This window comes from Amphibalanus amphitrite, unplaced genomic scaffold (genome assembly GCF_019059575.1).
Source record: "Amphibalanus amphitrite isolate SeventyFive unplaced genomic scaffold, NRLGWU_Aamphi_draft 001622F_arrow, whole genome shotgun sequence".
Lineage (NCBI taxonomy): Eukaryota > Metazoa > Arthropoda > Thecostraca > Balanomorpha > Balanidae > Amphibalanus > Amphibalanus amphitrite.
Window position 1 is genome coordinate 79404 of NW_024883115.1, and position 23752 is coordinate 103155.

A 23752-nucleotide genomic window follows, 5' to 3' on the forward strand; every position below is an offset into this window, starting at 1 on the left:
GCTATAAGAAAGCTCAGCTTTCGATATGATTACCACTTTTGAGCTGGTAACGATACATTAAAAGCAAATTAATTAACGGTGTTGAGTGTAAACTATTGCGTAGATGTCGGACATAATTGAACAAATGGCTGGCTTGGACATTCTTGGACGGACAGTCGACGTAAGTAATGGGCATTGGACGGACATTGGACATATGTTTTCTGAAATTGACATCACTAGTCAAAAGCAACCCCTGCACGTGTGCACCAGCAGTAGGTAGCACCCTAATCGTGATGCATGGAAATGCCAAGATTCTTCGGAAATGCATTGTCTGACGGATGTCTACCGAGTCACCGACATGCATAGACATTGCTTGCGGCCCGGGTAACTAATGGGGCAAACTAAAGAATGATTAGCGCGTCTCTTAAACATCCACAAATGCATTTGTACATTTCAAATCAATTGCTAACCAGAAAAGTTGCAAGTCTTGACTACCTGAGTTTTTGCCAGTTTCTGCCAGTTTTTGCCACCAGGGTTTCTGCCAGCCGGTTTAAACCGGTTAAAACCACTGGCAAAAACCAGTTTTTGCCACCCCTTGCCAACCCTGGTCTCCACACACTGCAGCCTTCGTCTGACAGAGCCGGCCTTGGCTGATAGCCGGTATTACTTGACAACGCTGGGGCTTACCAGTGGCTGACCCACATCGGCAGCCACCGCTGCCGCTGACCCCTGGTCATATTAACCCGCGCCCCGTAGGGCTACCGGCGGACCCTACCATCCGTAGGGGGGGGGGGGCCGTTTCGGCCCCCCCCCTAAGATCTCGGAAAGTTACCGGCCGATTTTCAAAATTCAAACGGCGTTCGATAGCCCCACCCGGTAACTACCTTGTGACCAAATTTCATTGACCTAGGTCAAACCGATGACGTCACAGGTCAGGTCAAAGGTCAGATTTTCACCGTTCACAGGCAATTCAAGAAATGTGCTGTGAAAGCGAGTAAATTGGTAATTTATTGAAAACCATCGATGGTACATTGTTCGTCAAACACATACTTTGCTATCTGAGGTCACTGATACCAGGTCAGGTCACAGCGAGGTCAGGTCACCGGGGGTCACAATATGAATGTGTCGTGTGATACATGTTTTATGGTCTATTTTACATGACAAATGCGATTATGTGGGTTAGGCAGCCTTTGGGGCCAGCCTAGGTCACGTTTTTGTGAAGGTCAGGTCAAGGTCAGGTCAAATTAGGTCAAATTTCAAAGTTGATATTTTTGCATAAAATGGGTATCGATTCGATGCAGCTCGTCACGGGGAGTCTAATGGTGGTCTTCGTTTTGCTCTACGAGTTCTAGAATTGCCAAAAATTGAGTTTGAAAATTTGACGTCATCATTTTTTAACAGTTTTTTCGCTATAACTTGGCCAAAAAACGAGGTATCGATCTGAAATTTGGTATGTAGATAGAAGACGGTAGGCACTATCACATATATTCCGGTTTTTTTCGAAACTCAAAAAACTTTTTGGATTTTTTGGCGAATATATCCAAAAAAATGCTTTTTTGATTTTTGGGGGTCAAAACTCAAAAATTTCAAAAATTCGAGATAGCAGTTTTGTAGCCCTGTCAATTCTACAACTTTTATGTCTTGATCACTTTTCTGTATCTTCAAAGCTGTAGTCCTGACAGGTCTTCTCGCGAAGGTCTTTTTTCGGTCGAAAATGACAGAACATGACGTCACTCTGACGTCATTTGTGGCCAACCTATCATAGCCTCTGGAAAAATTTTTGGTCACAATGTGTAAAATTGATGCCCGGAGGGGTCCTGAAAGTTTCGTGGCGATATCCCCAGCCGTTTAGGAGATATCGACCGAAAAGGACAGGGGGGGGCCGTTTCGGCCCCCCCCCCCCCTACGGGGCGCGGGTTAATATTCTTCTGGGAACTGCGGCCGGCAGGTGAGCGGCCCGCCGCGCGTCCGTCACTCGCGGGGAGTACCGAGAACCCGAGCCGGCCGCCGCGCCGCCGAGAGGGACGGGAGGGAGGGGAGGGTTTCCCAGACGAACAGACAGCGCCGCGCCGGGGGGCACGCGCACCTCCTCCCAAGGCCAAACATCGGAAATCCCCGTCCCAGTGAGCGCCGCGCCGGCAGACGGGCGACCAGCCGCGCCGATAACCAGAAAACCTTTTTAGGCGGATCACTTCCGCGAAGCGTGGAAAGGCCCCGGGAAGTGGGCTGCCGAGAAGATAATGGGTGGCGGGCGTGCTCAGCGGGTAATGCACCGATCTCGTGACCGATGACACAGACCTGGACGGCCGCGCCCGCCGAGTTTCAGTGGCCAATGATAGGATTGGACGCCGTGTTCTGGAGTTCCGGATCAGCATCGTATTTAGAGGATGATTATTTATCCATTATGAACGAGCAGGAAACTGGGCATTGTATGGGCAATGAGCTTCTTAATCGGCATCGACATCCGCTCAGTTGATTCATTTCCTCCTGTAGGTATATGGCATAGGCTATACATGTATCTATTTACGTAGCACGCATTTCCTGATTGCAAACGTACCGCTTACAGATTCAGCTGCACCAAGTAGTATAAGGCAGGTATGTACTACTTGTCCGATCTTATTTGCGCCCTATGCTGATCCTACACCTACACTTTTTACATGCTGCTTAAAAGTGTTCTTACATGTTATTTTATGTTGTTTGTCAACAAAACAGCTCTAACCCTTCATAATAAGACGGAACGACATTGTTATTTATGTGAAAGCCAGAAATATTGCCTGTTTGCTCTTTTATCGCAAAATGTTAACCTTTGAAAGATAATTTTATTTTAAGCGAATGGCCACTTCCTGTCATGTGCTCGATCTTACCAACCGGTATCGCATCACTAAAGCACTTGTTTAAGATTGTCGCGCGTTCTCATCATATTAGACATACATAAATACATATCGCACTGTGTCCATTGGTGGGCAGCTTCAAAAGGGACGTAAGCCCACATAGCACACACAAGGAGCTACACTGAGGGGAATCTCAACAGCAATTAGTCACAGTGGTCAGTGCAGACGGAAAAAGACGCGACATGATCTCACGGTATGACTTGCGACTTTTGTTATGCCGTCAGCTAAGGTAACGGTCTTCTCTGCACGCTTGTCACGATCTCACACTAAAGAATGAGCTAGTATGTCGCTGCCGGCCTATAGGCAAGGGACGCTTCGACAGGCTTTCGTTAAATAACACAGCTTTTAAGCTTTCATAGGAGTGTGTCTTTATCGTCTTTGTCTTTGCAACCTTGTAGCTTCAAGCAATTAGATCGCTTTTTTCAAATAATTACCCGAAAATACGTTTCCATATGTCGTAGGTCTTTTAGGCAAGTAGGCCCTGCGGCACTACTTGAAGTCAATTAGGTACCTGCTATAAACATTGCGCGTGGGAAAACCGGGAAAACCCACTGTCACTACAACAAATAATACTAACTTGATTTAACCACCGATCAGCGCGCTGCTGAGTTTGAACTACCGGAACCACCGACATCCAAGAATGTCAAACATTGACAATAACCCTTGTCACACGAGTGTGAATCATTCAATGCCGATACGGCTTTCATAGAATGCAACATCCAAAGAAAATAACATAACCACGAGCTCAAGCTTCGCTTCATATTCCATTCACGAAACCGCGGTGGAATATTATGCATTGCTTGATATGTAAAAAAAAAAACGAGCGAAGGCCCCTTGTCCAGTCTCAAAACTGGATTAATGAACAACAGACCTGGGCCTGGTGAGCGCGTCACGACAGCCCGCCAAGATCTGTTTACAACCTGCCGTCTGCTCAAAGGAAAACAGCAGTTTTTACCTTGACCCGCGTCCCGCCCGCCGTCAATGCCTCATACAATACCTGCTGGCGGCGTTTCCGCGAATCGCAGCGCGTTGTCAGTGAAGTCCGTGTGTCTGCAGATGACAAATGATCCTGAGCAGGTTTTACCGGAACTGAACGAACCGGTTCGTACCGAGTAAATAGCAGCTGCAGAAAGAACGCCGGAACCTTGTCCGTCAGACAATGTGCATTTCAAGATAACTTATCAGGTCCGATTCGGTAAAAACGCTTCTTTTGCCATTGTGGCGATGGTAGCCCGATCAAAACAAATTGAGGGTAAGGGCGCTTTAACCCTCGCCCGCACATGGGGGCCGGGGGGGGGGTGGTTGCCACCCCCCCCCCCCCAGGTAGTCTTTCTGCTCTGCATTCAACATTTTTAGAGCTAGAAGACTGATTTTTCGTATAGCTGCTCCTCTATCCTTTCTTGATGTCCACTGAAAATTTCAAGTTTATGTGATTCTTGGTTTCGGAGATATGACCTTGTTTTTCAGGTCATGTCATGACCCAAATGGCCAATTCTCAACATCTTGCGCTTGCCATGGGCCTTGTGAGCTTTTGACACCCTGATTTCGGCCTTTTTTGCCAGTCTTACCTCCCACCTATCATGGAACATGTTGTTCGACGATGTACAGGGGTCAAGGTCAGGGTCAAGGTCAACCTAGGTCATCTAAGATAATTGCGTTTTAGGCAAGCTGAATTTACTTTTTGTGAAGTTTTTTGACTGCATTTTTGGTAAAAGCTTCTCAGATCATGATTTCATGTAATATGGACCCAAAAACAATCGGTGCACACATCAGTATACACACAGACACACACAGACATACAAACACATATAATTGACCTTGACCTAACTTGACCTGAAATGACCTCAGCAGCAAAATTCTGGTCGGGTAGTGTGACAAAGAGGTTCTAGCTGGCTTGGCACCAGAAAACAGCATCGTCATCGGTATTTGATAAGCAGCGCACTTGATATCCAACGGTGACCCAAAACAGCAACATTTTTTAGTTTGACCTGACCTGGGAGGTCAATGACTGACCTGAGAAGGTAAAACTGGGTATCATTGGATTCGTCTCTTCCCAAAGAATCTTTTTGGTCTTTACTGCTAAGCTCTATCTCCAACAGGAACGAAATGGCGCGGGGGGGTGGCAACCACCCCCCCCCCCCCCCATGTGCGGTCTAGGATGGGAAAATGGCATGTGCGGGCGAGGGTTAACGTTTCTTTCTATCCTGTCCTTAGGCCAAATCACGGTGATAAATACCAGGTGGCGTGAGGCGTCACGAAAGAATGCTGACGTCATGGTGTGAACTTTTTCGGAAGTATAAAACAGAAGCATTAAAGGGACCCTCCCACCTTAACATTAGATTTGAGTTGAGATAGCCAAAATGGGGTCCCTGGCTCACAATTACCGGTTTCGGCACCCACAACATCGAGAAATGCCTTAAATCGGAAATATTGAATTTCAAAATTGCAGCATTTTGATTCAGAGGGGCTAATGCATAGGAATACCCCTCTGAATGTGTGACGTCAGCGCAGATATCTAACGATTTTTAAATGTTTGACTAAAACGTTTTGTAGCACGCGGTGGTATATGCTGCGTTGCGCGCAACAAATGCCGCACTTTTAAATAAAGTCGCTATGAACAGCGGAGATCCCAAAAAGTAAACAAAAGTAAAAGTCTAATATCTTGAAAACCGGAGAATATTTTTCGGTGAAATGTGGTAGATATTCGTTTTCGCTCTTTCTGAACCGAGCGACATCACTTTCATGCCAATTCATGAACTTTTTTGAAGGTGGGAGGGTCCCTTTAATAAGATAGTTTTGACATTGAAATAATATTTTTGTCCAAAATGTTTCATTTTATATGATCTATTTCTCTGTCTGTGAATGTTTTTATATGATTTTATATGTTTTATTTTTATTTTATGATATTCTTAGTGATACAGAATCTAACGAAATATCCAAAAATGATAAAATTAATAAAGATATTTCCTCAGAAGCATAATTCATACAATGACGTCACGAAAAACGAACACGTTACAGGTAGGTATGTTAGTGACTACGGCCTGGGCCAAATAATGACAAACGGCAAGCGACGGTCGACAGATACAAGTACATTGTAAATAAATGGTTTTTCTTATTTCTATGTAAGGTCACTGTCTCATCCTCAGTAGAGAAGGTCGTATTGCATGTCAGTCCATGCTGATTATGTAAGGAGTAGGACATAGGTATTTGTGTTATGAGGTTATCGGTGGAACCAACAAATAACACTAAATAATAAATAACTAGGTATTAGTTATTTGTTGGCTCCACCGATAAACTCTTACTGTCAGTCCATCTCGCAATTTTAGAGACCGACATTGATAATATCCAAAAGATGTTTTAATGACACCTGTACTCGTATACTTCTATTAAAAATTACGATGTCGAAAAAATTGTTGATATCAAATTGTTTCTTTGCAGTATTTAGGTAAGGGGAATTCGCAGAATTGGTCAGAACCTTGATCAAAAATACACAAATGACATATAAGTTCCATAGAAAGTGTCTGTCATGATAATCAATTATTGAAAGATGTTATGAAGGTTTTAAACAATGGACGTCTGTACGTTTACAAATTATCTGCACCTAAAAGTCTAGTCAAGAACGTTCTTGCGTCTGCTTACTTAATTTCAATTAAATACCTATATCTCCTAATAATGCGAGGAAAGTTCACATGGCCATGTTCCACAAATACATAATCAGTCAGGTATGACTTACGTCGTTGTCCACGTTTCGCCGTTCTTAGGATGCGTAGGTTTGCATTCAATGTTTTCAGTCACAGACTTCTCAACTATCTGAAACGTTAACAAAGGCATGGATGAGATAATAATGGATTGGTGTCTTCGCAGTTCTTCGCAGTGTTATGTCATCCATGACAAAGGTTTGCATGTTACTCAGTAGCTAAAACCACCATTCGTTGGAATGGGGAGAAGACTGAGCTGGTCTGTCAAGGACAGTATTTTAGATCGGCTTTGTTACATCAGCGCATTTAGACCTACTGGTAACAGAATACAGCGCAGATCTGCGATATCCTTCTCACACAGACACAGTCTATGTACCTAGGTATGCCTAAATCTGTAGGCTGCTGCTCGACTCGATCGAGTGAAAGAAGCTCAAAGGGCAAGACGCTTTAATTGATGGGAAACAACGAACAACATCATTTCGGAAAGGCGAATCTAGCTCGACCCTCATCGACTTTTAAGTCCCACTCGGGTCGATTGAGAACATTGTAAATGCACCAGCAATCAGCATATTTATGATTTCTCTATGAAGCATGGACGTCTCACCCTCACGGGTGCAATTTCACTAGCAAGGCTTGCCTGTCCGACCTGCGCGTGCGTGGCGTCCCCTCTGACCGTTATCAGTGGCGCGCTCGGCGGCGCCTCCCTCTCCCAGCAGCGGCGGAATTCCCGGCCGGCGCGTCAGGTGAGACCGTGACGTCATCGTGACGTCACCGATCCCACGGGCTCTTTATAACGGCCGGCCGGAGCCGCAGAGACCAGAGACAGTCCGCCAGCCGAGCAACGAGCTGGGGTACAGCGACAGAGCCGGAGATTTCACCGGTGTAATCAATCAACTCTAGGTAAGCATTCCAAAACGAAGAATACGGGTACTTCCTCTTCGGCACTATAAATCACCTGAACATATTCCGTTCCACCTGGGTTCATTGATAATACCTATTTCATCATTTAAAAAGGTGGTAAAGAAAACAATTGTAAATTGTCAGGTTCGAAAAATTGCCACGTTATTGCTTCCTACTACTGTCTGGAATCTCTCCATCACCAACATGTTCTCCCTGGTTTTCTCAGGAATGCGCGTTTTGATCGTGCTGGCGGCGGCAGCCTGCGCGGCCGGTCTGCCGCAGCAGTCAGCCGGCCAGTCCAACGCCCAGGTGACGACCAGCTCTCAGCAGCAGACGGGCGCCGACATCAGCTCGCTGACCGACGCCGAGCTGCTGGCGGCGCTCACCGGCGGCGTCGACCTGCCGCCGTCGCCCATCGTCGACCCCGTGCCGCCGACGCCGACGCCAGGTCTGACGGCCGAGGAGCTGGCGGCGCAGAGCCTGGGCGCCAACCAGGGCGAGACGGTGCGCTGTTCGGCGTCCCAGTACTTCTGCGTGCCTTACTACCTCTGCCACGAGGACCAGATCATCACCGACGGCGCCAGCCTCATCGACATCCGCTTCGGCAGCAAGGCCAACGACAGCGAGCCGCTGTCGCACTCGGAGTGCCCGAGCTTCATCGACGTGTGCTGCCGCGACCCGACCGCGCCGCCCGACCCGCCCACGCCGCCGCCGTACGTGCCGCGCTGCGGTCGCCGCAACGAGTTCGGCGTCAACGCGCGCATCACCGGCTTCCAGGACGGCGAGTCGCAGTTCGGCGAGTTCCCCTGGATGGCGGCCGTGCTGCGCGTCGAGAACGTCGGCGGCGAGGCCAAGAACCTGTTTGTGTGCGGCGGCGCGCTGATCCACCCGCAGGTGGTGATGACGGCCGCCCACTGCGTGGCCAGCCTGGCGCAGGCGCCGCTCAAGGTGCGGCTCGGCGAGTGGGACACCCAGCACACCACCGAGTTCTTCGCGCACGAGGACGTCGACGTAGCCAGCGTAGCCGTGCACGAGAAGTTTAACGGCCGCAACCTGCACAACGACATGGCGCTGCTGTTCCTGGAGCGGCCCGTCCAGCTGCAGGAGCACATCGACACGCTGTGCCTGCCCGAGCCGGGCGTGGACTACACGGGCGCAGAGTGTGTCGCCACCGGCTGGGGCAAGGACCGCTTCGACAGCGGCCAGTACCAGACCGTGCTGAAGCAGGTGGAGCTGCAGCGCGTCGGCCACGAGTACTGCCAGCAGCAGCTGCGCACCACCCGCCTGGGACGCCGCTTCCTGCTCGACCGCTCCTTCACGTGCGCCGGCGCGCCGCCGTCGTCGGTCGACGCGCTGCCGGCCGACGCTCCGGTGGCCGACACCTGCACCGGTGACGGTGGCTCGCCGCTGGCCTGCCGCGACCCGGCCCAGCCCGACCGCTACGTGCACGGCGGCGTGGTGGCCTGGGGCATCGGCTGCGGCGAGAAGGGTATCCCGGGCGTGTACGCCGACCCGCAGTACTTCCTCTACTGGATCGATCAGCGCGTCACCCAGTATTTCCAGCTGGCCACCTCCTACTTCGGCTTCCCGCCGCAGCCGGCCGCCGCGCAGCTCTGAGCTGGGGCCGCCCTCCTGTGATATATGCTTCGCCAGTCGACGGTCCGAGGGGCACGCTTTCCCCGGCGAGGGGTGTATGCTGTTGTACAATGGGGTCAGACACGGGGCTCCAGCAGGGTGGGGGCACACACTCAGCCCCCGGGGGGCACCACGTGCTGACCCACAGGTTGTGTAGATTCTCAGTGTCTTCCAAATATGGCAACAGACGTATGGAAGTGTTGTGCTATGTCAATGTAAATACATGTCACTGAATAATGAAGAGTGTAGAAAGCAGCGTAAGCGTATTCGCCTAGTGAAAAGAATCAGAACATTTCGTAATGGGTACTGGGGAGTTACCAGCTGCAGAGGGAAATCGATTATTCATCAAGTACGCATACACATAAGTCACCAAGCAGTTTCCGTTTTCAAATTGGGGCTTTCTAGTTCATTGGTTGCGTTCAAAAATAATCTGCACAATCGTAGAAACTTGCCTTTGGTACGCAAGTCGCAAATGCGAACCAGGCCAAAGGGGTCAAACCACCACAGTCACATCCACAATAAACGACGGCGACTCAGGAATCACGAGGACAGTCGTTTCGTAAAGAAGAGTCACAGCTTCTGAGACGCTCGACACTTGGCCGTCTCGTGATATACGTGGTCTACGTTTCAATATCAAATTTGAAAATTAAACACACCGTGATTTTATCGCGCCACCAGTTATCCATGCTCTCTCATGAGAGTTGCTTGCAGCGATGACTAATACTGGCTAGTGTAAGCTCTGTTCTTGACCTTTCGGCGACACGGTGAGAATATTATCGTGATCGTGGGATTAAATGACGACTTACATTACATCATGCCGCTTCGTTTGTTGCATGAATCGTTTTAACGAGCCAGCTTTGGTTGTTGGAAACTGACGGCTTTTATCCTCTATGGAATAGAGCTTGGTCAAATCGGCAGGCATTGAATAGTAACTTAAGAGCCTTGCACGCATACAAATTATTAACACCTATACGAGTATTCCTTCAGTGTGGCCCAGACTCAAACCCCTCAAAGATGACCTGCTTGTACCAAATTCAGTCGCGTTTCTATCTCGCTTTCCATGCGCCCAACTGGGACGACGCGAAAGTGAGTGCCTAATGAATTTCGAGAAGTACCGCGGTCAGGGGTGTAGCTTCCATAGGTCCTAGTTTATTTTTGTCGCACCTGTCAACATTGGGTAACGAGTGATATGTATCGACTAAGAACATCAGACTTTTTCTAGACCCACTAGCCGATCGTTTTGGAATTTTAATGCTTAAGTCAGCCGTAAGTAATCTATTAGTTAAGCTCATGCATTCTCCAGGCTGTTTGGCACTTTTGCAAGGAGTTTTCATACAAACGGTCAGTAATGACATTATCCTCTTATTGAGCTTATGTATGCAACAATCAAATCAACAACAACAAAATATGTGGGTACACATAGGTAGGTATTCAGTTATTCAGTTATCATTCAGTTATTGTTCACCGTTAACCCTCGCCCGTAAACGGCGATCTGCCACCTTCGCCCATGCAGGGGGGGGGGGTTGGTGCGACCCCCCCCTTGGCGTTTGAAAACGGAGCGTCGTAGAGCTTAGCGGAAAAGACCAACGGATTGCTCTCGCCGAGATCTCGCGATTGGTGGTATATTTTTTGGTCCTAGGTCAACATTTGACCTACTTTTGACCGGTCAAAGGTCAAATTTTCGGAAAAATAGACTTTTTTCAACTTTCCGCGGCGATTGCGGCAAAACGGTGGGAGATATCGACTTGAAACCTTCACTATCGTGTTCCTTGATCAATTCTCTATCGTTTGGTATGTATTTCGTTTCCCTAGCTCTAAAAATGGCGCGTTGGGAGCGCCGGAAGTCGGCAAGGTCACAGTCGGCGGCAGAAATTCGAAAAATCAAAATTTAAATTTTTGAAATCTGATTGTATTTTTGGATTTGGGAGGTCCATTTGCTCCCTATAGAAGCTAATTTTGCTGCATATTCCCATTGAGGTGACAAGAATTAGCAAAATAGTGGTTCGGGCGCTTTTCAAAAATAGTACCGGACGCTGTTCCTCTTGTGACGTCATAGCTCCGTGACCTGACCTGACCCGGTCAAGTTTCTTATACCATATGATAGCCAATACTTGCCCCAACATGCATGGGAAGTTTCATCACGATCCATCAACCGATGTCCGTACCACCGGCAGGAAACCTCGGGCGTTGGCACTCAGTTTGTGAAAATCCGGCCGGAGGCTGTTCCCTTTGTGACGTCATAACTCCGTGACCTGACATGACCCGGTCAAATTTTTTTTATCAAAAGATGCGCAAGGCTTGCCCCATAAGGTACCCAAAATTTGGCGGCGCTGCGCGCCGCCGTTTTTGCACTATTTCCGAAAAACCTCAGGGGGGGGTTGCACCAACCCCCCCCCCTACATGGGCGAGGGTTAAATGAGCATACTGGACTTAGCCTTTTCATAGGAAGGTGTACCAACAAAATATCAAACAGAATGTTTTTTTTTTTTACATAAACGTTTAGTATCTAATCCTTAAAAACAAAAAAAAAAACAAAAAAACACATCACCGGCCCCGACGATTTTCTACAAACCGTCTGCTCAAGTGCCCTCCCCCTTTTGTCATCGGTCAATCTGTCCCGTCGTCTGCCGTTCAGGCGCGGAGGACGGAGGTGTCGGCACTCGGGAGAGAGGAGGTGCCCGGTGAACCGCGAGCGACAGCACCGAACCGGTCCGGTGGCCTGCGACCGGCCGATCTAACGATAGGGAGGCGCGACCGACCGAGCGAGTGTAGCGATCGCCCATTGTTGGCGGTCGCTGCCCTCCGCGGCGACTAGCACGGTCTGCCCGGCCATCGGCACCGGCCGCCGCTGCTGGCAGCCACTAGGCAGTCAAAACAGCCGGCCGGGCCCCGCGGCAGTGTGCGAGGCCGCACGGCACCCTCGTTGTCCAGACGTAAATATGCCACCCCACCAGGGCCTCGCGCGTTACCAGGCGGCCGCTGAGCTTTGTTCGCGAAACCCTCCCCAGTCACGTGATCGCACATCCGCCGGTAAAGACGGGCCAGGTGTAGGATTACAAGGTCAGGTGGGCGCGATTCGTTCGGCCGAATGGTTGGTATTCGCAGAGGGCTCTGCTCGGTGCTTGCTGCGTTTCCCGGGAGTGAGTCGAAAGGATCAACAAGGCCTTATGTAAGCGCGAATATGAATGAATATGAATAATGCATGCGAATAATAATCCCGATGCATCTGTGCTGTGCACCAAATACATGCGACCTGGTGACCTGACCTCAGGCGACCTGGCGCCTAATGATTCTAACATATGCGGAGTCAGAAATCACTTGCCATAAGGAAAGCTCAAAAGTCCATACCCTATGTTAGACGTTAAAACTTTGCTTTCCATCCCTCGTTCACCTTATTTAGGGAAGGCATTGCGTACAGGAACCGCTGAGAGACGCGGAGACTGCGATGCAGCATGGGGCAGTACCACTACGCTGCGACATAGGCGTGGCACAGGTCCCCGAGAAATTTCGCTTAGTAGGCAAAGTCATTTCGTCCCTAAATGTGTAATGTCAGCACGATAATATAATTTTTTTTTTTATATAAATTTTGTCCGAACCTTCTGATGGGAAGGATTCACAAGGACAGAGCCACCGCTAAGCGAAGCTTGTTGCGATGACCCTGCCCTCTACCCTCCGATCGCGCAATTCCGATTCTATGGCAGAATTTAGAGTCCAAAGTTTAACGTGCGCACAAAGCCGCGCACGGCCGGTCCCCTCGCTGACTTCACCTGGCTACGGCCTGCCACCAACCGCAACCATACCTGTCAGGAGGCCCATAAATGTCGAGCGCCCGTCGCGCTTCGAACCCGGACTGTTATAACCGGGAACGCGTGCTCTCACCACGCGGAGTCCAACGCTCTAACCAACTGAGCTACGGGACCGGCAACCGGCAAATGCGAAAAAGAACGCAGCGTCACCTACCAATCTAAACCACGGATGAGAAGCGACGTTAAAACACTCCTACCCGCATCACTTGTAGCACTGATGCATAACAAAGTTCCCGTTATCTCGTATAGCAGTACTGCCCAACGCAGGCGCGGATACAAGGGGGGGGGGCCATGGGGGCCATGGCCCCCCCCTTGGCCGATTTTTTTCAAAAATAAAATAAAAAGTTAAAAAGTAAAAAGCTGAAAAGGGGGCCTCCTGAAAATAAAGTGGCCGAAATCCGATGAGTTTTTTTTTTAACCTACCCACTTAGTTATTTCTTAGAAGACTAGCTGAGAAGACTTCTTTGTTAGAAGATTGGTAAAGCTTTTCATAACTTGGAGGTCTCTTATACTCACAGAGATGACCACTTTTACAGGGCCTCCTAACCTGCACAGAGGGCCTCCAAGCCTGCACAAATGTTGAGATGTTGCCTGAACAGCTAGATAAGCTCAATAGACGCAGTTTTTTTTGGGGGGGGGGGCCCAACAAGTGGGAAGATGGGGCCTCCAACAGGTGGGATTATGGGGGGGGGCCTCCTGGTTTTTAATGGCCCCTCCCTTGGAGATTTTCTGGATCCGCCCCTGGCCCAACGCCAGTTTCTCACCTGCCAATGAACTTTTTTTCGCAAAAACCTAGGCCACGGGGCACGGACCACATCACACAGTCTGCAAACCGGCTGCATAAAGAATAAGTTAGCAGCACGCGCATCTGGGCCTGCATTGAAAAATAATAGGTACAGGATAAACTAATCCTGATGTATTAGTTCATTAAAAAATAAACGAATTCATTCTATTTTTCTCACTGTCTAAGTGACAGCAGTTAAGTCATATGATATGCAGGTATGGATCAAAGACGCAAATATGGTAAAGACCATAGGCTTACAATGCATAAGAAGCTCGTTGAAATGCAACATTTCCTTGAAGCGGCATCTCCAGGTAGCGAGACCTTCACCTAAATCCATGCCAATTTTCCGAGCCGATCACAATATGATATCATTGGCTTCTGGAAGTGAGCGCCTTGTAGGAGGGAAATCGGCTCATCTGCACCCCGAGTTAGCAGCGCTCCGCCGCTAACGGCAGACGGGTGGACTCTGTCCGCCGAGGTCAGGATGATAGGTCGAGGTTATATCCTCTCTGCAGACGGAGGCCGGTTCGCACCAGCTCTCAGCAGCGCCAGGGTGGGAAGGGAAGGTAATCTGGGGGGAGGCTCGAGACCAAGGTCGCCGCGGGAGCCGACGGGAAGAGAGGCGCACCTGAGTGCTCACCGGCCGATTTAGCCGTCTAGCCGGCACTGCGGCGACCGCGAATAATGCGGAAATGCACGCTACACTGTCGCAACTAATACCACAAATACCGCTTCAGCAGAAATCCGTCGAAAGCGAAAAAAAATAGAATCATCCAGCCGGACCTGCTAATTAAAAAAAGCTGATTGCAACCTTGTCAAAGTGAACTGAGACGAATGCCAGCAACAGAGCACGCTTAACAAGCGGCCCTGGATGATGATCTTCATCAATAAAAATGTTGATTATTTGACCAATAATGCTTTTCACTTTGCATCATCAACCAGCCCCGTTCAGGCTCGTTACGAATCCTGAGAATGGCCAAATTTAGCATCCCATCTTAATCCTATCCTAAGGCTATGTTACCGTCACCAAATCCTCGGCTTTAATGAAAAGCTCCAAGGTCAAACCGCCCGTTATCTAGGTCCGCGGTTTTCTCCCAGCCACATGCCTCCCACGACACAACACAGACCGATCAAAATACAAATATATTCCACACTCCACGGTCGTTTGTTTGCAGTATAACACAGACAGTACCGAGTCGACAGGCGCCGACAGCAATCCCCCCTCCCCCTCCACCCCTTCTCACTCCTCCTCCTTGAGCACAAACTTGTCCTTTTCGGCCACGCGCGGCACCGTGCCCGGCCTGGAGTGGGCGCGCCGGTTGGCCTCCTTCCGTTTCTGGCTCTGGTGGATGGCGCGCTGTTCCTTTTTGCCAGTGAGCACCTGGCGGGGCACCTGGCGGTGGCGCGCGATACGTGACACCTGCGGGTGGCTGGCGAACTTCTCCACCAGCCGCTCGTTGTACTGGCGCGCGGCGCGCTCGCGCTCCTTGACCACGCCGAGCTTCTCGCTGGCCCGCGCCTTCCACAGTCGGATGTTCATCTCGTCGCTGCCGCTCAGCACGTATTTGTCGTCACCGGTCCAGCAGACACAGGTGATCCGCTGCATGCGCCGCGTGTGGTAAATGTCCCGAGAGCGGGGCTGTGGGGGAGCGGACGGTCAGAGGGCTGTTCACTGTCCGCCGCGTGTGGTAAATGTCCCGAGAGCGGGGCTGTGGGGGAGCGGGCGGTCAGAGGGCTGTTCACTGTCCGCTGTGGGTGGTTAATGTCCCGAGAGCGGGGCTGTGGGGGAGCGGGCGGTCAGAGGGCTGTTCACTGTCCGCTGTAAGTGGTAAATGTCCCGAGAGCGGGGCTGTGGAGGAGCGGGCGGTCAGAGGGCTGTTCACTGTCCGCTGTAAGTGGTAAATGTCCCGAGAGCGGGGCTGTGGGGGAGGGGCGGGGTCAGAGGGCTGTTCACTGTCCGCTGCCCGCGGGTGGCGAATGTCCCGGAGCTTGGATCCGTAGAGGAGTGGGCAGGGTTAGATGGGTGCCCTTTGTCCACTGCCCGTGTATGGTAGACCGTCCCGTCCCCTAGTACCCCGCCCATAATCCGGCCGGGTTACGCCGTCCTGTCCAGTCTGCCGGCGGCGGACCGTGCAGTCTGCCCCGCCCGCCGGTCTGCCGCAGACAGACCATCCGGGTGTGGCCGGCGCCGGCGACCAGCGGCGCACAAAGGCCGGACTGACGACCACCGCCGGCTCACGGTCCCAGTGATTCTCCCACGGCGGGCGGCCGGACCAACCGCCGAGGAACCGCGCCCGGCGTCCAGCCGGAGCCACTCAGCACCAACGTTGGAAATAAGGCCCTTTGCTGGTCCCAGTCGGGTCCAAACGATTTTGTTCTCCTTTACAAATGTATACTCTGGCACATGAAATCTCTTAAATTTCCAGCCTATGTGATAAAAACTGCTGTTATTACGCCTAAAACATGCAGCTATAGCATTGGGAGATTACATTTTATAAACTGTCACATTTAGTAGGCCAAACATATGATTTTCCTGTTGAGTGTTCTAAAAGCTGGCCGGTTCTCCGGACAGATTTTATCATTCGGGACCAGTACCAAAAGTCACAAGTCCAACATTGCTCAGCACACGGGAGGACACACAGGACGCGGCACACGTCCATCGAACCCCGCCAAACTCCCATCAAACCCGGTAAACTCCCACCGAAATCCACTAAATGCACATCGTCACTGAGAACTTCAGAGGTTATAAAGTAAACATAGCCTTGGGCTTGCTATGATGCACTTATCAGGCATGTGAGCCTGACATTATACAGTTAATCTTAACCACTGTGACCATCAACACGACCTTGGGTTAACCTTGCATTTGATCTCACAAAGGATCCCGACTATCGCACTGAATTGACCTCTTCAGTGTTCCCACGGAGGGTGATTAACGACTATGCTGAACACGCAAACACCCGGAACCAATTACAATGAGGGCGGCCATGTGTGAAACAGCGGGACAGACTGTGACTGCTACGGCGTGATACCGATTCCCAGCCAATGACATCCCATGTAACACCCCACTAGTTATCTCACGACATCCCAGTCTACCAGCTACCATCCTCTGAGACGGGGACGGGGCGGGACGGGATGGTGGTGACGGGGACGGGACGGTGACCGGGGACGGGACGGGATAGGTCGGGACGACGGGGCCGGGATGGGACGGGACGGGACGGCGCGCGGGACTCACCTCTCGCGCTCCGAAGATGCGCAGCGTCTTGTCGTAGCCTCCCGAGACGAACTCCCGGCCGGTCGGCGAGTAATCGACGTCGATGACGGCCGACACGTGGTCCTTGTGGATCAGCAGCGGCCGCTGTAGGCGGCGCATGTCCCACGAGTACAGGCTGGAAATGGAGAGAGGGGAGTTAAACCGGCGCATGTCCCACGAGTACAGGCTGGGAACGGGGAGAGGGGAGTTAAACCGGCGCATGTCCCACGAGTACAGGCTGGAAATGGAGGGAGGGGAGTTAAACCGGCGCATGTCCCGAGTACAGGCTGGGAACGGGGAGAGGGGAGTTAAACCGACGCATGTCCCACGAGTTCAGATTGGGAACGGAGGGGGATGGTCACTGGTCAGACCTATATCCCGGGTACTCGCTGGAAGCGGGAAAGGAGCGAGCAAGGCTTTACCACTGCACAGGGTGAGCAATGTGCATGTCCCATCGGAAAAATAGCTGCCGAAAATGGACGGATTGTTTATAGCTAAAGGTATTGAATGAGCGGATTCATGCCTGCTGCGCTCCGAACAAGTCGCGACCATAATCCACAACTGTAGCATATCAGTAAAACGTGCACAGTCAATGGGTTTCCATGACAAAGATGGAGTCCCCGTAATTAAAGAATGCAATGATTGCCGACTTTCCTGCTGACGACCAGACAGTACCGGACATTTACCGAGATATTGCGTCACTGGAATTTACCGGCCGAGTGCCGCAATACGGACCAGAACTGACTGGGACATGACTCGGCGCTGACCGGTTCCGCGAACATAACCAACGATCTCCGGAGAACACAACCCTCGACAACCAGACGGCACACGGTGCCTTCTGAAGGCCACAGGCCCACTCAAAATCACACAAGTAGCCGTTGAAAAAAAAAACTTACCTGGAAATATAACAACACCAACAGTCTCGAAAAAAACAGCTGTATCCGTTCCAAGACAATCTTCTAAGCACGGTCTCTCTTCCAACCTCTATGGCCTGACTTACAGTGAGTTGTGTCATATGACATCCCGACCCTGCCTTTCGCGTCCCCTCTCCTCCCCCCCCCCCCCCCAGACTCACTTGTAGTCCTCGTTGGCGGCGGTGAACACGAACGCCTCCATGGGGTTCCAGGCGATCACGTTGGAGCGCAGCTGGGTGGTGACTCGTCGGATCGGCTGCTGCTCCCGAGTGTCGTACAGGATCACACTGCGGTCACTGGCGCACGCGCCTGGTGGGGGACACGGGGAGCGGTCACTGTTAGTGGTGAGGTCACGCACTGCGGTCACTGGCGTACGCGCCTGGCAGGACATTGAGTCACTGTCAGTGGCGATATCACACTGCGGTCACTGGCGCACGCACGCCCTGGCGGGGGACACGGGGGAGGGGTCACTGTTAGTGGTGCGGTCACAGAGTGGCACTGGCGTACGCGTCTGACCGGGGTACAGCAGTCACTGTTAGTGGCAAGATTACACTGCGGTTACTGGCGTACGCGTCTGACCGGGTCACGGGGTCACTGTTAGCGCCGAGTCAGCCTGAGGTCACAGGTCACAGAGGGTCGCTGTCGCCTACAAACTCACTCCTGAGGAAGCAGGGAGATCAGCAGCGGGTACAAACGATCTCATAGCTTCACGCCTCTGTCGCTCACAGGTATCGGTGTGAATGTCGAACAAAATCACCTACGAGAGGACTAAACGAACCGGTAACACGGGTTATCAGACACATCATAGCCTATCAAACAATCAAGCCATTTACTTCTGATGGTTACATTACATGGGTGATAATAAAGGCACGCAATACCACACACCAGCAAGATCACCGTGAGCAAACACTTCTCCACATTGCTTCTAGTGAATAACGGAAATTCCAAACGAGGAAAGTCTATGCCGTACGTCACATCCCTAACGCAATATGAAATGGGAAACCCATAGGGAGAAAACACTGTTGACTCGAACCATGCTGATCTCTGATGGCACTACCGTTTCTAGAAAACCAACATGACACGCGAGATCGGATTCTTCAGTACGGCTCAACGACAAAACGTGCCCTGAATAGGGGATTTCAGACGCCGCGTGTATGATACATCTGACGGATGTTTCACACGACAAACTGACGTTGTTCTAGCAGCGATGACAGAAACACGGTTAAACACAACCACACACATGATGCAGCCACCGCCGATTAGCCCAGTGTACGATGAAGAGTTGATAGACCAACCACAGCAGCACACATTGTAACGCTGGAGGGCGGGGGACAGGGGGTCTTACCGAGCACGTGCGTCTCGACGGGGTTGTACCGGACGCAGCTGAGACTGTCCACGCCCCAGGAGAAGGTTTTGACGGGCTCGTTTCGCGACTCGTCCCAGATGTGACACGTCTCTCCGCAGGTGGCGAACTCTGCCCGGCCGACGGCGTGACTGATACTGGTCACAATCGTCTGCGAACGACACGATAATCGTCACAGACGGGCGGCACGAAACGGTACGGTAACGGAACACGTCACGACGCGCCACACGACTTGCTGATATTTTCTAAAGAAATACAATGTAAGCGATGGCTTTACAAGCTGGAACACCAATAGCCGTGAGAGAATTAATTGATCAACTGACGAGCTGAGCACAGACTGGTATGACTCAGCGCAGCACCTTCCCGTGGTGTTTTTGAAAGTCATTTCAAATAAGCCACATAGCAAAAAAGGTTTGTCACGAACTCACGACACATGTCCTGCCCAATCACTATTACGGTGCCTAGGACACCGGACCCGACCCGCCGATGCCCTGTCTGTATTTACCCTCAGCAGTATGGTAGAATGTCCGTATTAACCCTCACCAGCATGGTAAAGTGTCAGCTATATTTACCCTCTGCAGGACGGTAAAGTGTCAGTATATTTACCCTCAGCAGGATGGTATTCTCTGGCTCGTCCTCCTCGCCGTACTCCAGCTCTCCCGAGCGCCATCTCTTGACGGTTTTATCGTCCCCGACTGTGAGGAACGCAGCGCCGTCGTTGGTATGCGTCATGGCTCGGATGTAGCCCTCGTGCGCCTGCACGGTGCGCAGACAGCGCATGCGCGCCAGGTCCCAGATCCGCACCTGCCGGGGTGCAGAGCGCGTTAGTGTTGACCTTTGACCTCTGCTGGGGCGTGAACCACGAGTGGGGATTCACTAGTGCACGTGGAGGGAGTGAGACAGAACAAGGAGACGCGTGGGGGGGGGGGGGGCTGGAGCACGTGAGATGGAACGGACGATAGATTTCCGCCTTTGTGTTAGCAAAATCACGGGGAATGACGGAGCGAATCCACTGCCAAGGCCACACGCGCTGGCGTTATTACGACCACAATAGCCCGTTATAAAGGGGTGAATACAATGGACAATTAGCCCCGGGGCAGACTACCACTATGACAGTCATCCCGACCGATGTAACACAGTGCTTTCGGGGCAGGTTTTTCCGAGTGCGCTCACCAAATTATACCCCTAATGAGGAAGTAGCAAGGGAAAGTCGTGCTGCCCTCGCACTGATGGGCTGATAAAACGTGCACAATCCGCGTGACGCATCAACCGCGCGCGGATGTACACATATACACGTGTAATCCCACGCGTTACACACCGGGAGCAGCGAACTACATCTCTCTATGACACAGTTCCCACACACACACAGACACAGCGATAACGGTAACTAACGCCCTACCCTGCACCCACAGCCCCGCCCATACCAATGAGACCCACCCTGTGACCTTTGTACCCATCCAGTTCCCCCACACTGACCTCCCTTAGTGGACCCCTACCTTTCTGGCAGCCTCTTGTCACTGACCTCTCCATCCATTGATCTATGTCCCCATATCAATGACTTCCCTATCAGTTACCCCTGGCCCCCCCCTCAGCCCCCCGGTCACTGACCTCTCCGTCGGCGGCGCCCGTGTACAGCTGCGACAGCCGGCATTAACCCCCCCCCCCCCCATCGGTTGACCTCAGTCCCCCCGGTCACTGACCTCTCCGTCGGCGGCGCCCGTGTACAGCTGCGACAGCCGGCTCGGATGTTTGCTCAGACACGTGACACTGTCCCGATGGCCGTCCAGACTGCCCACGAACGGCTTGGCGAGCATGCGGCCCAGCTTGGCGGCGTTCATGGCGCGCGTGTACTCGCGTGGCGCGGCGAACGGATGCAGGTCAGGGTCGTAGTTCCGCGGCACTGCCACAGGGAAGACGGAGGGGTCGCTTAAGCAAAAGGGCCATCTATAGATCTAAACATCATTAAACATTCTGTAATATGTACATTGTACACACTTGCAGGACCAAGGCAAGACATGCTGCATAAACAATGCCAAATTTAAGTAGCTAAGCAACAAAGTATCAATCATAAAGAAGCACACTGTTCAACATGCCTAGAAAAAGAGGAGCAAACTGCAAACCCCACTGAAATAAGTAAATAAATAGAAATGTGCTACAAGTACAAGAAGGCATGCAATAACTCACTCTTGAAGATGTCCTTTTTGGTCTCTCTCATGTAATCATCTGGATTTCGAACTAAACACTTCACTTTCATCTTGACTGTTTGAGATCCAGTAAGGTCTGCAATACTCTTCTTAGTTCTTAGTGATAACTTGTTTCACAAGAAGCTCGTGCTTACTGCTTTTTGGGATCAAATGGATAGCAAAGGGCACCAGTCAAACCTGAAAAAGGTTCAAAACACATGTCAGTTGGTATTTCAAGGTATTCTTGGTATTTGCAGCCCCTGATCAGGATGTTGAGACTAAATCTTCTTAAGCATTAGGTAGGTGTACTTATATTGATATGAGAGCAACAATGTTAATGCAGGTGCATTTCATCTTGCAAACAAGTATCAGTTATATATTGCTGAACAATGCATTGCTTGAAAATATGGTCTAGATCATAGTATCAGAGGAAAGACACAACCAGGAATCAATCAACACTCATTTAACTGCTTCCATAATAGAAATAATTGGGATCCTCTCAAAACCAGTACCTATACCTTTAATATACTGGGGCAACTGTCATTTGCAATGGCTAATAGTGGCCCCTTAGGATAAAATTGGTATTTTTTACATGAGCACCTGAGACATGATACAAACGAATTTGTTACTATCTCACCAAAATATACATACAGCCATACACAAGGAGGCAGTCGGGGGTCTTTCCACCACCAGTGCCGCTCAGACCCTGTGCTCCCTGGTGCGCCGTGGCCCATGGTCACAGCATCCCGCTGGCTCCCTCCACGTTGACCGCTTGGTTGCACAAGTCTTTGTGCATCTTTGTTTTTTTTTGTTGGGTTAGGCCCTTTCGGTCCAATGAGACCATTTCAGAGCCGGGAGGATGATAGGATATAGGGGGAGACATTGGTCTGGCCCGGCACCCTAATGACTTAGTGAGTCACCGGGGCTGAGCCCGTCCAGAGGACAGGCCATCCAGCCCCAAGGTACTCACTGCACTCAGCTACGAAGTGCGCTCCCTCGGGGGAGCAGCGGTGCCGCTCCAAGGGAGCAACCCGCATGACTCATGAGATAAAGTTGCCTGTCCAGCCCGGAGGGCGGCTTCGGCGTGGAGGAGAAGGATTTCAGTATCCTGAGGATAGAAGCATGGAATGGTGTGCATCTTTATGGAGGTAGAAGAATATATACCCGTTTCTCTGGTGTCCCTCGCCCAGAATTTCGGCCTCGTCGACGCAGCTTATTCGGCGATCGTCATAATGGTACCTACCATCGGTCCCTGTCGACGCTGCTTTCCCTGACTTTGAGCATACGGCGCGGTGCAAAATGGCGACTTCACTGACACCGTACCTGCACCTAATTCGATTTCAACGTAAGTTCAACCCCAAGACGTATAACGATAACTACACGCAAACAACAACAACGCCGTGTCCAAGGCCCTATATACCGTGTCTTTTCTCGACATTCAGCACAAATGTTGCATGTGATGGTTCGTAACATTTGCGCAGCATATGAATAAGAATATTTACTTTACAAATTGAAGGAATAACTTCTTAAGTCAAAAAAATTTCTTGAGGCTGTGCGGGATGCCTACCTATTCCAGCATGTGAGGCAGCCTACTCGCTTCAGACATGGATTTATTCCTCACACCCTTGACCTGATATTTTCAAATGAGGAGGGCATGGTCACAAATCTAGCCCACTTCCCTGCTCTAGGCAACAGTGACCACGAGATACTGCGGTTCAACCTGCACTGCTATACGTCCAGGAGAGACACCCTAGACAGCAGGCTCAACCTTCACAGAGGAGAGTATGAGAGCATGGCCAGAGACCTCCAGAGTGTTGCATGGAGGAGCATGGATCTAGCTCCCCTGGAGGATCACTACAAGTTCTTCTCGGACACCCTGAAGCTGACGATGACCAAGCACATCCCGAGGCTGAAACAGCACCGAAAGAAGAAAAGTATCTACATGACAAGAGAGGCATTGACACTCAGGAATAGAAAAACAAAACTGTGGAGGCGCTACATCAGGACACATGCCGAGGCCGATCACACCCGCTTCACTCGAGTTTGCAACGACTTGCGCAGTCTGACAAGAAGACTCAGGCGGGACTTCGAAAGGCAGCTTGTCAGCAACCTCAAAGAAGGGGTTAAGCCTTTCTGGCGATATGTCAACTCCCGGACCAAGACAAAGGCGGGGATCGAAGACCTCAAGAAGCCTGATGGCTCCTTGGCCTGCTCTGATGAGGAGAAAGCGGCTGTGCTCTCCGAGGCTTTTGCCAGTGTGTTCGTGAGTGAAGACTGCTCGAGCGTTCCTGGCCTGACATCTCAATGGGAAGGTCCCCTCCTCGAGAGAGTCGAGGTAACTCCTCACAT

At 51.0% G+C, this 23752-nt stretch overlaps 2 protein-coding genes across 5 annotated transcripts; one reads left to right on the plus strand and one right to left on the minus strand.

Moving 5' to 3' along the window:
• Positions 1 to 7250: 7250 nt before the first annotated feature.
• Positions 7251 to 9340, plus strand: LOC122374230 (phenoloxidase-activating factor 2-like). Its single transcript, XM_043352850.1, has 2 exons — positions 7251 to 7468; positions 7695 to 9340. The coding sequence occupies exon 2, from the start codon at positions 7697 to 7699 to the stop codon at positions 9083 to 9085; it is 1389 nt and encodes a 462-aa protein (XP_043208785.1). The 5' UTR covers positions 7251 to 7468; positions 7695 to 7696; the 3' UTR covers positions 9086 to 9340.
• Positions 9341 to 14821: 5481 nt separating this feature from the next.
• Positions 14822 to 22836, minus strand: LOC122374231 (DDB1- and CUL4-associated factor 13-like). Of its 4 annotated transcripts, none has more exons than XM_043352853.1 (8): positions 22647 to 22836; positions 21405 to 21601; positions 20921 to 21120; positions 19827 to 20024; positions 19203 to 19371; positions 18019 to 18166; positions 16926 to 17079; positions 14822 to 15332 (listed from the first exon to the last, which is right to left on the minus strand). In XM_043352853.1, exons 2-8 carry the CDS (start codon positions 21472 to 21474, stop codon positions 14934 to 14936), a joined length of 1338 nt encoding a protein of 445 aa, XP_043208788.1. In that variant the 5' UTR covers positions 21475 to 21601; positions 22647 to 22836; the 3' UTR covers positions 14822 to 14933. The 4 variants fall into 4 exon arrangements, with proteins under 4 accessions (XP_043208788.1, XP_043208789.1, XP_043208786.1 ...); XM_043352854.1 differs by having other exon boundaries at positions 22784 to 22826; XM_043352851.1 differs by having other exon boundaries at positions 22720 to 22765.
• Between the last annotated feature and the right edge of the window lie 916 nt (positions 22837 to 23752).

Excerpts from the sequence above, each read along its gene's own strand:
- LOC122374231 (XM_043352853.1), bottom strand. The coding sequence starts at position 21,474 with ATGAAAGTGAAGTGTTTAGTTCGAAATCCAGATGATTACATGAGAGAG. Across the intron at positions 17,080-18,018 it reads GCCGCCAACGAGGACTACAA|CCTGTACTCGTGGGACATGC; the intron begins GTGAGTCTGGGG and ends CTCCATTTCCAG. Across the intron at positions 15,333-16,925 it reads GCATCTTCGGAGCGCGAGAG|CCCCGCTCTCGGGACATTTA; the intron begins GTGAGTCCCGCG and ends GCTCCCCCACAG.
- LOC122374230 (XM_043352850.1), top strand. The coding sequence starts at position 7,697 with ATGCGCGTTTTGATCGTGCTGGCGGCGGCAGCCTGCGCGGCCGGTCTG.